General features: G+C 48.4%; 1 protein-coding gene and 1 pseudogene across 1 annotated transcript; both read left to right on the top strand.

The window, feature by feature from the left end:
* The first annotated feature begins 3,021 nt into the window (after nucleotides 1–3,021).
* LOC117857569 (alpha-glucan phosphorylase, H isozyme) lies at nucleotides 3,022–9,314 on the top strand. The gene is made up of 15 exons (XM_034740307.2): nucleotides 3,022–3,338; nucleotides 3,447–3,626; nucleotides 4,262–4,438; nucleotides 4,523–4,608; nucleotides 5,152–5,341; nucleotides 5,535–5,627; nucleotides 6,022–6,206; nucleotides 6,333–6,450; nucleotides 6,531–6,662; nucleotides 6,933–7,151; nucleotides 7,225–7,428; nucleotides 7,572–7,730; nucleotides 7,924–8,187; nucleotides 8,287–8,477; nucleotides 8,911–9,314. The coding sequence occupies exons 1-15, from the start codon at nucleotides 3,150–3,152 to the stop codon at nucleotides 9,035–9,037; spliced, it is 2,514 nt and encodes an 837-aa protein (XP_034596198.1). The 5' UTR covers nucleotides 3,022–3,149; the 3' UTR covers nucleotides 9,038–9,314.
* A 1,863-nt stretch (nucleotides 9,315–11,177) lies between these two features.
* On the top strand, nucleotides 11,178–13,864 carry LOC117856542 (E3 ubiquitin-protein ligase WAV3-like; annotated as a pseudogene).
* The last annotated feature ends 3,081 nt before the right edge of the window (nucleotides 13,865–16,945 follow it).

Genomic DNA, 16,945 nt, shown 5'->3' with positions numbered 1-16,945 from the left:
AAAGTCCTAATTAGTTATGATGTAAACCGTTGCAATTATTCTAAAATCTACTTAAAATAAGTCTTGACGTTTTTCCTTGTTCGGTGGAGACGCCGTGCTAGCCCTGGACTTCGCCTTCGATTCTATCGGCTCTCGCAACCTTATCCTCAGTGGTTGATCCTGGTCAAAAACTGGTGTCAACATAAAGTTTAAAAACAGTCAATGGGTATTTCCGAGAGTGGAAAATTTGTAAAAGAGAATTAATTTGATTATTGGAATAGTTCTTCCAATACATTTTTTATTTTTTTTCAAAGGCAAGACACAACCGTACTCCCTCCATTCCAAATTACAATTCTTTTTGACTTTTCTATATGCACCTAGATATATATTGTGTCTAAGTATATAGAAAAAATATTAAAAACTAGTATTTTGGGACGGAGAGAGTATATTTGTAGGTTTTTTCATGATTTTTATCAAGATGAAAACCTACTTTATTTCTCTCTTCATTATTTTTTTGACACCTCATAAAAAATAGTGGCATGACACCCGGATTCAAATTAATGGCTATTTTTCTAACTTCAGTGGATCATTTGTTTCTATTATTTTTCTCGTGTGGTTGAGCACACCGTCTTAAGACATATAGGTAGCATGGTGCACTCCATGTATGCATAGAAAATTTTACCATATAAACTGCAAAAATGAAAAAGAAAAACAACTGGATGATGGTCGGGCCAAGCACATTTGCACTTTAGCTGGCTGGATCTAACGTCGGGCCATGTTTATAGTTTGTATTTAGTGAGATTTTTTTCTAGGTTATCCTTTGAGCGTATATATTTTTCTCCCGTTTAGGAACTTCTTTTTAATATAATTGACGGCTCTCCTACCAATTTGTTTAAAGAAAGAGCATCCTCTATGACTCATTTTCTAATATTTGTCCCTTCATATATATTTTCTAGCTCTATTTCTAAGCACGAACTCCGCTTTGAAGCTCTACTTGTCATTGGACATTCGTCATCATGTAGAAAGAGCTCATCAACATAAATAGAGAGGGATTTTAGACAAGTTGAGTCCAAGAGATGGGCAGTGGGCTGAAGAAAGACCCAACTTTAACTCAAAATCTAGCAAGTAACGTATCGATTCTTACCACCGGCGTCAAGCTAGTTACAAGGCCCTCACTCAGTAAGAAACTTACTAAATTCCGTCTGCACTAATGGTTGCTGCTCTCTCTTATTTTAAAATGTAAGACGTTTTACTCCTATGCAAAGTCAAACTTCAATAAGTTAATGGAAAATACACAAACATCTAAACTACCAAATTAGCTGATTTAGTTCCATCAAATCTGCCATGGTTTAAACTGGGTGCGGTATAACTTAGAGACGGCATGTACCTATTTAGATTTCACCCAGCAGGAACTTATGAAAGGAAACAGTCTGCCTCCTCTCACTCACCTCGATCATCGCCGGCTACGCTGACATCCACACGCCGTGAACATCGACCGCCCCCCGGCTCCATCCACCGTGGTCCGTGGCCGTGGGGGATGTGGCAGCTGACTGCGCCAACCCGAACGCTACACATGATACTTTGTCATGCGTGCATCACCATCCGTATGACCATATGACAGCTCAGTGAACGACCAGCAAGGACCCCGCACCAGGACGAGCACATGACACCACGCATGATGCACGCAATGCAATTTGAATCTACAAGCCTCAGTTCCCTGGCTCGGTTCACGACCGGAGACGGAAGGCGACGCGAGCGTGGTGGGCCTCATGGACCGCAAAGAGGTCGCCATCCTGCGGTCATCCTCACCTTCAAAAAAGTGCCTAAGGATATTTAAGGCACCTTCGAATCTAGCGGAGCCGGAGCCGCACGAACAATTTCAGTAGCCGGCACCCGCGATTTTAGTTCCAAACCTGCGGGTTGCCACATGCCACCAATCACATCGCCCAGGACTCGTCGCTGCTTGGGTTGATGCCACTTGAGAGAACGACCAAACAACCATCAGATCAGGTCTCGCATAAGCTGGAGTGCTGAACGATGAGGCGGCTGGGATGAGCGATGAGGCCCAAATGGAGCCGATTCCAGCATGGATTTCAGAAAGTTGAGAACCTGAGATCTCGCAACATGGTGCCCATCGGGCCGTATGATGATAAAACCGGGGACAATCATCTGGCCGCGCACGGTGCCCGAGGCCAGAAGATATCATTCTCAAATAGGAAAGCTGATGGGGAAAAGGCCAAAGCGGCGCTCCTGCCCGATCTGGAAAAATTTGCCATTGCCCGAACGATCCATCCCGTACCCGATTCACCCTCTCGCGCTCGCTCTTCGGCTCTTCGCGTGCTCGTTCCACGTGGCACGTGAGTTCCTCTGCCAATTCAGGACGCCCCCCTGCCAATCGTGCCTCCTGAATCCCCCGATCTCTGCACTCTGTCACTCTGATAGTCCGGTGTAAACCACGAAAAAGGAAAAAAAAAATGTGTTTGCGAGATATATACATTTTGGCAACATAAACCAGTGTAACAATGCTAGTTACCCTAATCCACAGTAAATTTCAAATAAGCCACAGTAGTACTGGAGTACATGCTACTTGCACTTGGACGATGCAACTCCCCGTCCATCCCACCGATCGGGTAGACTGACACTCGCGATCGAACAAGTTCTTGTACGACAATTATGTCAAAATTTCGTTTGACATGTAAATATAAATTCAAATTACCACTTCATATTTTCTAAGGAAAACTGAGACCAAAAATTCTATTGTTCGGCATATATTTGATTCTGAGAATATACATTTAACAGTTACCGCCAAAAATACACTTGTCAAGCAAAAAGAGCAAAAGAAAATCAAAGGGGCGCCACAAAACAATCGACGCCCCTTCATTTTCTCCTGCCTTTGTCCCCTACCACGAACTAAAATATCTCCCCTCGGCTTCAGTTTTCCCAAAAATTCACGGTCTCGCCCAATTTATCGGATCCGTCGCCCTCCTCACGTGACCCTCCCGTCTCCTAGAAAAGGCGCCACGGGCTTCCAGAGCTCCTCCCATTCCATCCTCCTCCTCCTCTCCCACTCGGTGCTTGCCCGAGCCCCCGGAGAAGCCTTATCGCCTCCTCCTCCTCACACGCCGACTGCTCTACGCAATTCCCCACCGCCCACCCGCCGGGTGCCCGCCATGCCGGAGAAGTGCGGCGCGGCCGAAAAGGTGAAGCCGGCGGCCAGCCCCGCGGCGGAGAAGCCCGCCGACATCGCCGGAAACATCTCCTACCACGCGCAGTACAGCCCCCACTTCTCGCCGCTCGCGTTCGGGCCCGAGGAGGCCTTCTACGCCACCGCCGAGAGCGTCCGCGACCACCTCATCGAGGTGAGCGCGCGCGTGCCGATCCTTAGAATTCCCTTCTCGCGGCGTGCGTACCGCACTGAGGCGGAGGTGTGATCTGTGAGCTTTTCCCTCACCCGCGCGCATGTGCAGAGATGGAACGACACCTACGTGCATTTCCACAAGACGGATCCGAAGCAGACGTACTACCTGTCCATGGAATACCTTCAGGGCCGCGCGCTCACCAACGCCGTCGGCAACCTCGGCATCACCGGGGCCTACGCGGAGGCTGTGAAGAAGTTCGGCTACGAGCTTGAGGTCCTCGCGGGGCAGGTGAGCTCTCTTGGAGTGTCTCCGCTCCTAAATTGCAGTGTGCCTTTTTGTTAGTTAAGGCCAATTTAGAAGTACCTGGCAGTGGTTATTTAAATAGGATGGTGCCTTGTTTGACTGCGACGTTGCCTAATGGGATCGACGGCTTTTATCACTTGTTTAAGAAACAGCTGAGATGATCGATCGGATAAGCCTAGATTTGATTCACTATCTTACCAAACCAGGAAAAGGGAATATATTCGCACGTTTTGTAGAAGAGATTCTGTAGATTCCAGATCTGAACTGAATATGAAAGGAACTTAACTCGTGTAACTTTATCAGAACCCATGATATTACTGTGACTATTCTTGACAGAAATTCGATACTCACAGCATAAGTGAAGCAGATCTGAAAATGAGTTTTAAGTTGAATGATTTGTTTATCTAAAAAGGTAAAGCTCCAGGATCAACACAATTTGACATGTTTTCTCTTTATCTGCTTGATTGGCATAATTTGGCTCATATATGAACCTAAATGTTGCCAAGGACCTTATGTGTGGATTCATGACATCTGACTATTACCTTCTGATCTGATTGAAATGCCAGCAATTTTCTCACTGATACTGATGATGCAAATTATTTTGAACTGATTTTTCTCAGGAAAAAGATGCAGCTCTAGGAAATGGTGGCTTGGGTAGGCTTGCATCTTGCTTTTTGGATTCAATGGCAACATTGAATTTGCCTGCTTGGGGCTATGGCCTGCGATACCGATATGGACTGTTCAAACAACACATTGCCAAGGAGGGCCAAGAAGAAACCGCCGAAGATTGGCTTGATGTACGAACCACAGATGCTCATATGATTCTGCTGACACATTTTTTCTATAAATCTCTATAATCAATCTCTTTTTTTCCCTTTCAGAAATTCAGCCCCTGGGAGATTCCCAGGCATGATGTTGTGTTCCCAGTCAGATTTTTTGGCCATGTGGAGATCTTGCCTGATGGCTCGTAAGTACAACTCGAGCACCTATACATTTCCTGTTTATGATATTTATTTTTGCTGATTTTTAGTTCAATTTGAAGTTTTTAATGCTTCTTATACGTTATAGTTTTTATATTAAAAAAAGAGAATCACATTCCTTCTTAACTTGGTTTACCATTCTAAACTCCTAGTTCTAACCTCGATGGTAGAAGTCCCACACACATGAAAAAAAAATTCATTAAGCCCATTTATTGCCCTACAGCATCCATCACCTAGTCATTTTGGGATTGGACCAAAAAACCTGCAAAGACGTGGAATACTTTCTTAGGTGCAGATCCGGTTTTGTGTAACCCAAAAACTTTGCTAATATGAATTTGCATGTCTGAACCATAAAATTAAGTTTGGCTTGGCAAATCTGTTTATGCTTTAATGATAAATCCATACATAAAAGTTACCTAGATCTTTGGACCCTTCTGCCAGACTTTTTTTTGTTGTTTATTTTATATTATGTGTGGTTATTTGGCCTTGATTTAATTTGTCATATGATTGCTTTCTTTATTGTGTGATAGTCGGAAATGGGTTGGTGGAGAAGTCCTAAAGGCTTTAGCATATGACGTGCCGATTCCTGGATACAAGACAAAAAATGCAATCAGCCTTCGTCTTTGGGAAGCAAAAGCTACTGCTGAGGATTTCAACTTATTCCAATTCAATGATGGTCAATATGAGTCAGCTGCTCAACTTCATGCTAGGGCCCAACAGGTGATATTTCATTCTAAGCTGAATACTATCAATTTTACATAATTCCAAAGACTAAAGGAAGAGTGATGCTTTTAATTAATGGAATATTGATACTAATTGATGGTGTTGTGTGCTGAAACTGTAACATTTTCCTTCATAGACTAGCTAGTTTGGTCTAGAAAACAGACTTATGTCTTTGAGTATCACATTGCAGATATGTGCCGTTCTCTATCCTGGTGATGCTACAGAAGAAGGGAAGCTTCTCAGGCTAAAGCAGCAGTTTTTCCTTTGCAGCGCATCACTTCAGGTAGCTAAGCAAATCATTTCACCTGCAAGGTTCCAATAAAAAGAACCAAACATATATGTCAACCTTGTGATCTGTTTGTTTGAGAATGGTGTATGATATAATTGCAAGCATATTGTTATAGCTTTCTTGTATTGTTTGAGTCGTCAACATTATTTTTTTATTACCAGGATCAACCATTTCACAGTATATAGTTATATTATATGCACAACCACCTGGATATTTTTCAAAATGTACTATGATGATTAGATTTTAGATCATTTACTCTGTTTTTTTAATTAAAGTATACCTTTTATTATGGTTATAGTTTGCTAGAGATTTGTCAATAATCAATATCTTAAAAAAATGTATCTGTGATGAATATTGATGAGCATAACTGACAGTGGATTATTTCCAGGATATGATTGCCAGATTTAAAGAAAGGAAAGCTGACAGGGCTTCAGGGAAGTGGAGTGAGTTCCCTACCAAAGTTGCTGTTCAACTGAATGATACCCACCCTACTCTTGCGATCCCTGAGCTAATGAGGTTACTTATGGATGAGGAGGGACTTGGTTGGGATGAAGCTTGGGATATCACATACAGGTGAAGTTCAATTTTTCTTTATATAATTGATCTTTTTAAATCTTTCTTGACCAATATTTAAGCTCCATTAAACTTTTAGAGGTGTTCTTACTTGAACTAATTACAAAGTTATCTTCCATGGTCCAGGACTGTTTCTTACACCAATCATACAGTTCTTCCTGAAGCTCTTGAAAAATGGTCACAAATTGTAATGAGGAAATTGCTTCCACGACACATGGAAATTATTGAGGAAATTGACAAGCGGGTAATTTGCGTGGCACGTTTACTCTTTCTAGGCACAGCAGTTATGGTACAACCTCACAAGTTGTTCCACTGATTTTGCAGTTCAGAGAATTGGTAATCTCCAAACACAAGGAAATGGAGGGAAAGATCGATTCAATGAAAGTTTTAGATAGCTCAAATCCCCAGAAGCCAGTGGTGCGCATGGCAAATTTGTGCGTGGTGTCTTCTCATACGGTAAGCTTTTTTTTTTGTTCCATGCCCATGTTTTATAGCTGCTTATGTCAGGATGAGCAGTATCAAGTGCTAAGATCAGACTTTATACTATGCTGGATTTGCTGCCCTCTTCATCTTACCTGATGGCAAATAATTATTAGCATAACCACAATGCCCTTCAACTAGTTCTGGGGTTCTCCAATTCCTAATGTTTTACTGAATATTCTAATATTTATTTGTCTTATAATATCAATGAGAATGTACTGAAGCATATTCAAACTTTTCTGACAGGTGAATGGAGTGGCTGAGTTACACAGCAACATTTTGAAGCAAGAACTGTTTGCAGATTATGTCTCCATATGGCCTAACAAATTCCAAAACAAAACTAATGGAATCACTCCGCGTAGATGGCTCAAGTTTTGTAACCCTGAGTTGAGTGAAATAGTCACAAAATGGCTAAAGACAGATCAGTGGACAAGTAACCTTGATCTACTTACTGGACTTCGCAAAGTATGTGTGAATGCTTCTACACTTGTATCTACTTGTTATTGCTCATCACAGTATAACCGAAAACCTTCAACAGTTTGCAGATGATGAAAAACTTCATGCTGAGTGGGCAGCAGCAAAGTTAGCTTGCAAGAAGCGCCTGGCCAAACATGTGTTGGATGTGACAGGTGTTACGATTGATCCAACTAGCCTTTTTGATATACAGATTAAACGCATCCATGAGTATAAGAGACAGCTGCTAAACATATTGGGAGCTGTTTACAGATACAAAAAGTTAAAGGTAGGTTTCTTTGAGTTGCTTGTATCCCTTTTTGAAGTGGTGTTCATACCCATTTTGGTTTTACCATGTTGAGCTAACTTCTTTAGATGCACTTTTTTCATATACCATGTTCTAGCTTTGAAATAGGCCTATGAATCTTGTAGGAAATGAGCGCAGAAGAGAAGCAGAAGGTTACGCCACGCACTGTCATGTTAGGGGGGAAAGCGTTTGCAACATACACAAATGCCAAAAGAATAGTGAAATTGGTAAATGATGTTGGTGCTGTAGTGAACAATGATCCTGAAGTTAACAAATATCTGAAGGTATGAACTTCTCAGATCTAGTTATATTTATCACATTCATATTTTGATGTTAGTTTGTTCATAGAACCCTTCAGAAACTTTAGTATGTAGTATTTGCGATCCATCATATAGAGTATCACCCTTGTTTATATGCTACACCATACATGATGGTCCATATCATTTATTTAAAGTGTGGTTCTCCTTTTCCTCCCAGGTTGTCTTTATTCCAAATTACAATGTATCAGTGGCTGAAGTGCTTATTCCTGGTAGCGAATTGTCACAACATATTAGTACTGCTGGTATGGAAGCAAGTGGAACAAGTAACATGAAATTCTCTCTGAACGGTTGTGTTATTATTGGCACCCTTGATGGAGCTAATGTTGAAATAAGAGAGGAGGTAGGAGAAGATAATTTCTTCCTTTTCGGTGCCAAAGCTGATGAAGTTGCTGGGCTGAGGAAGGACAGAGAAAATGGCTTGGTAAGAAGTTCCAACTAGAATTCACTGTTGTCTTTATTCAGTTTATATTTCTTTTATGTGGATGGACTATTATTGACTTATTTCTTACAATACAAACAGTTCAAACCAGACCCACGATTTGAGGAAGCCAAGCAGCTTATAAGGAGCGGTGCTTTTGGCAGCTACAACTACGAACCCCTCTTGGATTCCCTTGAAGGGAATTCTGGATTTGGTCGTGGTGATTATTTCCTTGTTGGCTATGACTTCCCAGGCTATATAGATGCACAGGACCGGGTGGATGCAGCCTACAAGTAAGAACACTAACAAAATACTTTCTGCATTAAGTCCACCTGCAAACTCTTGAACAAACATGGTCGTGCAGTCTTAAGTTTTAATAAAAATCCTTGCCTTCGTATTAGTTAGACTGTTACCTTAGTCACCATTAGATTCAAACACTCTGGGTGCTAGCTGCAATGCCTACCCTGTTTTAACAAGTTTAGCTATAATTGAGAATAAAATCACCGTTCCTCTGTATCAATCAAACACTGAACGTGCTACTTTTCAAGAACCAAGTTCTATTACCATACCAAATGTTTAACAATTTATCATTTGCGGAACATTGTCAAAATCTGATTCATATCTTGACCCAATCTACTATACTAATCTGCATATTTTCTGTACAAATGAGATATTCTTCTTTATTTTTTTTCTTTACTTAAACTGATTGCTTTGGTTCTGTGACAGGGATAAGAAGAAGTGGATCAAGATGTCCATCTTGAACACAGCTGGGAGTGGCAAGTTCAGCAGCGACCGCACCATCGCCCAGTATGCCAAGGAGATATGGGACATCAAGGCTAGCCCTGTTGCTTAAAAGAGGGGGAAGCGATCAACACAAATCATAGTTCCCCGGATGCTATAATAATAAGGATGAATAATGATCCACGGCGCCTGACGCCTGCTTCCGTTGAAGCTTGAAGGCAAGGAACGGCGCACGAAGCATGCTGTACCGCGCGCTGTGCTTATTTTGAAGCGCATGCTAAATACAACTTCTTTTGTTCTTTTTTTTTTGTTGTCTGAAACAAGATCCTTTTGATCCGTGTTGGAATACTCCGTCATGAAATAAAAATTATTCAAGATTTATTACTTTATTTGTTAATATATTGTGCTTTAAAATGGCTGTGTGTGCCTCACAGTAGCCAGCGGAGTCCATCTCCACATGATAACATGTTGAGTTTTTCCTTTTCTTTTTGAGTAGAATAAAATTGCATTAAACAATTGGCACGCCCAAATCATGAATGGATCACACGAAGTTATGGAGTGAAATCTAATGCTTAATCTCCTTTCCTACTTGGTACACCATCCATTTCAGATTATAAATTACTCTAATTTTGTCCTTAGATGAAATTCTTCGGCTTTAATCAGATGTATAGGAAAATGTATATATATCTCAATATGCAACTTTTTTTTTGAAAGATCCGGCACCCTCAATCTCAATATGAAACTGCTTTCATTAAATACACCATGTAATATGTGTTGGTGGTGTACTTATTTGATATTTAAAATATTAATCTATCTTTATATAAATTTGATCAAACTTAAATGAGTTTGATTTAGGTAAAGCTAAATCGATTTATGATTTTGGAACGAGGGAGTACGTGCTCATTTTTGGCTCGGCGTGTAAGCGTGTTCATTAGGCTGTCGCGCAGAGTCCTTAACGTGTATGTACGCGAAGGTCTAAATTCTGACCAGATGTGCAGAAGGAAGATAGTAGGAGTAGTATACAGAATAAAGAAAGGAAGGCGAGACCGACTCCAATTTTCAAGTAACCAGAGCCGGATGCGGTTGCAATCAGCGCCAATTTCACGCAACCGGAAGTCCCCAGGCTGATGCATCAGTAGGAGTAGTATACAAAATAAAGAAAGTAAGGCGAGACCGACTCCAATTTTCAAGTAACCAGATCCGGATGCGGTTGCAATCAGCGCCAATTTCACGCGACCGGAAGTCCCCAGGCTGATATATACGCTCCGAGGGGGATGCATCTTTTTGAGATAATTTTCTATTTAACATTAGATTCTAAGTCTCGTTCCTTTCTTGACCCTCAAAATTTTTTCATTCTCTATTTAATATCGGATATAACTTTGGTTACTTATATAACACTCTGTTATATTTTTCATCCGATCGCTGTTAAATACCCTGTGAAAAGACGATTTTTCTCTTATGGAAGAATGTGGACCCCACCGCACCCATCCTTCTCCTTCCTCCCCTCCTCTTCTCTCCCATTGCCTACCACGCCATCACGCCGCCCCCATTGTGGGGGCTGGCCGCGCTACCCAGTCGTTGTATGCGGCTGCACCTCCCCCACCCCTCGACGTCGCCTCCAAGCTGGCCGCGCCCCTCCTTGCTGGTCTATTCCAGCCGCGGCGGCCGTCCCCACCCCTCCCCACGCGTGGGCGTGCGGGCTGCGGACGAGCCGGCGTCGGTGCCGGAGCGGCGAAGGCGGAGGACGGCGTGGCGGGGGGAGGGAGTGGAGCACAACGAGCATGCCCACGGCGAGGAGGAGCGGCGGCCCTACGTGGGCGCACGACGGCGGTGGCGGACCCGCGTGGTGGAGCGGCGGCCCAGCGCACGCACGATGACGCCACCACCTCCCTCGTCGACGCCACAGCCGCTGCCTCCGCCCCGCCGCCCGACATCGCCCCCATCCCCGACACCGCCCTCGATGCTTCCACTCCGCCGGCCAACAACGTTTCCTCTGACCCGGCCGCCTCCCCGCGCCGCCTCGGCCAGCCTCCACCACACCAGCGCTCCGTCGTCATCCCTACCGCTGTTGCTCCCGCCCGAGTTCCAGCTGCCCCAGCCGCGCCCGCGGGCAGCCACTGTTTGCCGGCGGGAGATCGAGACACCGGAGAGGAGGGTGGGTGTGGTGGGGCTCACATTCTTCCATAGGAGCAAAAATGTCTTTTCATAAGGTATTTAACGGTGATCGATAAAAAATCTAACAAAGTGTCATGTAAGGAATCAAAGTTATACCCGATGTTAAATAGGGAACGAAAACATTTTAAGAGCGGAAAGAAACGAAATCAGATGCGAAGAAGTTCGCAACCATCATGCCGAACAAGACCAGCAGCTCGTGCGACGCCTGCCGCGGCGACATCGGCCTCCGGCAGGCCTCGTTCACGTCGGAGTGCGCCCACACCTTCCACCTCCGTTGCGTCTCCGGGACTGCCGCCTGCCCGGTCTGCGCCGCGAAGTGGAGCGACACGCCGGCCACGGCACCCGCCCGGTCGCCGGCATCCCCGTTCTCCTTTGCCTCGCCTGCGCAACCGAGGGCGAGCACGTCTGGACAGCCGCCGCCCCCGATGCCGAGGCCTTCCTCCATGTTTGCAAACTTGTTTGGAACGAAGGCGCCACCGGCGACGCAGAACCCCTTCTGGCTCGGCAGTGCGCCGCCAACGCCGCCGCAGTCTTCCTCGTGCTGTGTCTGCCATGGCGCCATCGGCCGCGGCCAGGCCACCGTCACGTCCGAGTGCAACCACACGTTCCACCTCCGTTGCATCTCTGGCAGCGTCTGCCCGGTCTGCAGCGCGCATTGGCGCGACGAGGTGACCGTGACGCCGTCGCAGCCACGGCCGGTATTGTTTCCTCTGCCTCCAAACCTCGTTTCCCCGCCGCCCAGCTCCTCCTTCCCCAAGCCACCAATGCCATCGTCGACTCCATCGCCGATCAGCGCATTCAGTGACGACGAGCCGGTGGAGGTATCGCCCCTCGACGGCTGGGAAGTGGTCCAGGAACATGAAGCGGCGAACAATGGAGTACGTGGAGAGCTCGTCCTCAAGACGCACTGCGAGCACCCGGCCGTCGCGAGGGACGCCGCCCAAGAGAACTTCGCGGTGCTGCTGCATGCGAAGGCACCCGCCGCGGCCGCCGAGGCGTCGGAGCGCGCGCCGCTTGACCTCGTCACTGTCCTCGACATCAGCGGGAGCATGTCCGGGTCCAAGCTGGGCCTTCTGAAGCAGGCTATGGGCTTCGTCATCGACCACCTCGGCTCCGGCGACCGGCTCAGCATCGTGACCTTCTCGTGCTGAGCTCGCCGCATCATCCGGCTCACACGCATGACGGACGGTGGGCAGGCAGTGGCCAAGGACGCCGTCGAGTCCCTCATCGCCAACGGCACCACGAACATCGGAGACGGCCTTCGCGTTGCCGCCGAGGTGCTCGACGGCCGCCGGCAAAGGAACGCCGTCGCGAGCGTCATCCTCCTCTCTGACGGCCAGGACAATCATCACAGCCTGGGACAAGGTGGTTACGGAGCTTTCAGTCGTGCCAGGAGCTACATCGACCTCGTGCCGCAATCCCTGAGGCGCGGAGAAGGCAACCGGTCCCTGACGGTTCACACGTTCGGGTTCGGCATCGACCACGACGCGGCGGCGATGCACGCCATCGCGGAGGCGACGGGCGGCACGTTCTCCTTCATCCAGGACCATGCGGTCGTGCAGGACTCCTTCGCTCAGTGCATCGGCGGGCTCCTCTCGGTCGCCGTGCAGGAGGCGCGCGTCGCCGTGGAGTGCCTCCAACCCGGCGTGCGCGTCCGGACGGTCAAGTCCGGCCGCTACGAGAGCCGCGTCGACACGGATGGCCGCACCGCATCCGTGGACGTCGGCGAGCTGTACGCGGACGAGGAGAGGCGCTTCCTGCTTCTCCTTGACGTGCCAGTAGCCGCCGGGGACGGCAGCACCACCCGCCTCGTCAAAGTGAGCTGCACTTACAGGGACGCGGCGACAAGGCAGACGGTGGACGTTTCCTGCGAGGACGCCGTGGTGAAGAGGCCGGTTGTGGTGGTGGCCGGCATGGCGCCGTCAGTGGAGGTCGCGCGGGAGCGGTTCCGCGTGGAGGCGGCGGAGGACATCGCGGCGGCGCGGGCGGCGGCGCGGGCGGCGGCGGAGCTCGGCGCACACGCCGAGGCCGCGCGGATACTGGACCGCCGGCGGGAGGCGTCGGCGGCCGCCGGCCTGGCCGGCGACGCGAGGTGCGCGGCGCTGGTGGCGGAGCTGCGCGAGCTGAGCGCGCGCGTGGCGGACCGGCGCGAGTACGAGCAGACGGGGCGGGCGTGCATGCTCGCCGGCATAAGCTCGCACGCACAGCAGCGCGCATCCACGGTGCAGCTCTTCGGGTCCGCGGTGCCGGTGGGGTGCGGCAGGTACGCGGGCGTCGCGCCACCTGGGGCCGCGGCACCCCCGGCCACCTTTGGAACCGGGGCATCCTCTTCAAGTCCGTTCATGTCCGGGCCACCTGTGTACAGAAGAGGGATGCCGGCGGCGCCGACCTGTGGGGCTGCGCCGACCTTTGGGGCAGCGTATGCAGCGCCGGCGCCGACCTTTGGGGCCGCGTACGCAACACCGGCAATGCAGGGTATGGTGGAGTCATCGAAGAAGAGACGTGAGCAGCGGCGGCCCAGGTAGAACAAGGCGGAAGCTGGCTGGCTAGGATCCGGAAGAACGTCGAATTAATCAGGCTTCAGGCGTAGTTTTATCATATGTACAAGTGCACACTGTAAAGGATTAGTTCATTGGAAAAGTGCTTACTTGCTTAGGTTAGCTTAGACTGTGGCTTGTTTCGTTAATCTCGAGTTTCATGGTTGTGTGAGATATGAACTGTGCATGGACCACTCTCTTGAATCCGATTTTGCTTCTTTTTTCCACTTCAGAACGAAATATCTCTCAAGAAGCTTTTCTTAGAGGCGGCTAAGGGCCACAAGCCCCTTCTGATTTGCATTGTCCGAAACTTGTTCCAATACAAAGTTAAAAACTACTCAATCTGAGTACAACAACTAAGAAAAAAAGGGGATCAAGTGGTACTCAATCTGAACTTACATCACTATGCAGTAAATTATCAGCAGAGCAGTCCAGAGCTCCGTACCCCCTTGCTAAACTTTAGCATATATCACATCGGATGTTTGATACTAATTAGGAGTATTAAACATAGTCTAATTACAAAAATAATTACACAGATGGAGTCTAATTCGTGAGACGAATCTATTAAGCCTAATTAGTCCATGATTTGACAATGTGGTGCTACAGTAACCATTTGCTAATGATGGATTAATTAGCCTTAATAGATTCGTCTCGCGAATCAGACTCCATCTGTGCAATTAGTTTTGTAATTAGCTCATGTTTAGTTCTCCTAATTAGCATCTGAACATCCGATATGACCCTAGCACCTCGTATCCGAACACCCACAATTCCACTTGCACAGGCTGCACTGAAAAATATAATAATTTGTTGTTGCAGACTTGCAGTTGAAGAAAGTAGCAAGAACCATCCGGCCATTCCCAATTGCCATGTGGGGAAGAAGGTTACGCTTGCGCATCAATCACATCACGCCCGGGCGAGCGGCGTCTTTCTCGGTTTTCAGTTACTGATCAACACACATTTTTCCTGAACTGCCCAGCTTCTTGTGCACCCTGAACGTCTTCAGTAATTTGCAAGATGAAATTCGTCACTTGACTGAAAAAAAAATACATGGGTCTCTTGTGAAAATGCAGATCAGGAGGCTATCAGAGATCTGGCACCGCAACGTCGTAACGCTGATCGGCTACTGCCAAGAAAAGGGTCTACAGATGCTGGTGTTTGATTACCTGCCGAACGGCAGTTTGAGTTGCCATCTGTACGGTAATGAGCTAAGCTGATGACTCCCTGAATGTTGCATGAACACTGTGTTGTATGTGTGCTGTTCATCAGACACCGGCAAGGAGTCCATGACTAGGCTGGAGTTCAAGAAGAGGCTCTCCATAGCCACTGGAGCAGCTAAAGATTACAAGGCTGTCATTGTTTTACATCTCTCATGACGATTGATGCACTGGAAAAGTGTAAAAAGCGTAAAACAAACAGAGTTTGAAGTATGAATTCTGAATCGCGCCTCCGTTGATCCACAGGGACTTCAAGACGAGCAACGTCCTCGTCGACGAGTATTTCATCGCCAAGGTTGTCTGACGCCGGAATCGACAGGCTGATGCGAGGGTTCGAAGGCGCCGCTCCGTCGAATGGCAGCGGGAAAATTCGTGTTCGGGTTGATTGTGTTGTGGATCTGTTAGATGGAGGCACATTTCACCTTGAACGAGCTGGTCGACCGGAGGCTGGGAGAGTGGGAGGGAGCTTCACATCGGAGGGCCGAGGGCACGACGGAGCTGGTGGGCCTGGCGTCCCAGTGCCTGAGCCCGTCGGCGAGGCGGCGGCCCAGGATGCGGCTGGTGGCGGCGGAGTTGGACCGGATCCTGGAGAAGGAGATGATGCTGACCACAGTCATGGGCGACAGCGCCGCCATCGTCACGCTCGGCATCCAGCTAGGCTCCGGCACCGGGCGCGTGCATCTCGACGCGTGCATCTCGACGCTAGGCTCCGGCACCGGGCGCGGTGGCGGCGTCCGTCCTTGCGGCGCAGCCTGCCGTCGATGACCTCGTCGCTGGCGTTCTCCCCCAGAGCAGGCGAAGGACTCAAGGGGTTCATCCGGAAGCCCCGCACGGGCAGTCGGGCACGCCAACGGCGTCAGGCGTCGGCCGCCGGCGACAGCAAGGGGAGCAGTGGACCAACAATGTTTTACATAAAGACCCCCGAAATGGATAGCGATTAATAGTCGCGGTCTAAATATTTTAGGTTTGGATCGCGGCTATTAATCGCGATCCAAATATTTGGATAAACACCCCTAGTCCCGGGCTCCCGGCGGCCGAGGACATCGCGGCGGCGCGGGCGGCGGCGGAGCGCGGCGAGCACGCCGAGGCTGTGCGGACAGTGGACCGCCGGCGAGAGGTATCCGGCGACGAGAGGTGCGCGAGCTGAGCGCGCGCGTCGCGGACCGGCGCGAGTACGAGCAGACGGGGCGCGCGTGCCTGCTCGCCGGCATGAGCTCGCACGCGCAGCAGCGCGCATCCACGGTGCAGCTCTTCGGGTCCGCGGCGCCCTCGGCATCCACTTTTGGGGCAAAACCAAGTATGGGATCACCGTTCGGAGGTTTCGGCCAACAGCAGGGGTCAGCTTTCAGTTTCGGGGCCACGGCCGGTGCATCATCGTCAACTCTGTTCGGGAGCCTGCCCGCGTTCGATGCTGCGGCGCCGGCGCCCGCGCCGAGATTTGGGTTTGGGTTCGCGACCCCGGCGATGCAGCAGAGCATGGTGGAATCGTCGAGGAAGGCACGCGAACAGCAGCAGTCGGAGCCGGGTGGCAGTCTCTTTGATCCCAAGTAGGACATGCAGAAGTTGGATGATTTATAGGAGAGACAAGATCCGGAAGAACAGATCAACAGAAGTTGAAGGCAAAGCTAGCCGGACGCAGATTCGTTTTTGTATGGAATATTCAGTTGCTCTGTCAATTGAGATACGCAGATAGTTAGTCAATGACGATGATACAGCATTACTATTTTCTTGGAAGGAAATTACCGTGTCCATATGTATCATCGGTGTTACTCTTTGTGAAGTAGTTCTCCCTCTACTGTGAATTGTCTCACTGTGAAAACTCAGGTGCACTAAAAGAACACGGAGGCACAGAGCGCTGTACATACTGCAGACTCGCAGCATTGATGTCTACAATACAAATTAAGGCAAAATGTCTCAGGATCATCCTGCCAAAACTCCAATTGGAGTAATTTCTTTCCTCACAAAGCAAACTATCTTTAATCATGACTCAATAACAGGGGCAAAACCGTCATTTCTTTCCTCACAAAGTAAACAATCTTTATTCAGGACTTAAAAACACACAGAGGCACAACCATCATTTCTTGAGTTTACATC

Source organism: Setaria viridis, chromosome 5 (assembly GCF_005286985.2).
Source record: "Setaria viridis chromosome 5, Setaria_viridis_v4.0, whole genome shotgun sequence".
NCBI lineage: Eukaryota > Viridiplantae > Streptophyta > Magnoliopsida > Poales > Poaceae > Setaria > Setaria viridis.
The sequence above is the reverse complement of the archived record's forward strand: the minus strand, read 5'-3'. Positions and strand labels throughout refer to the sequence as shown.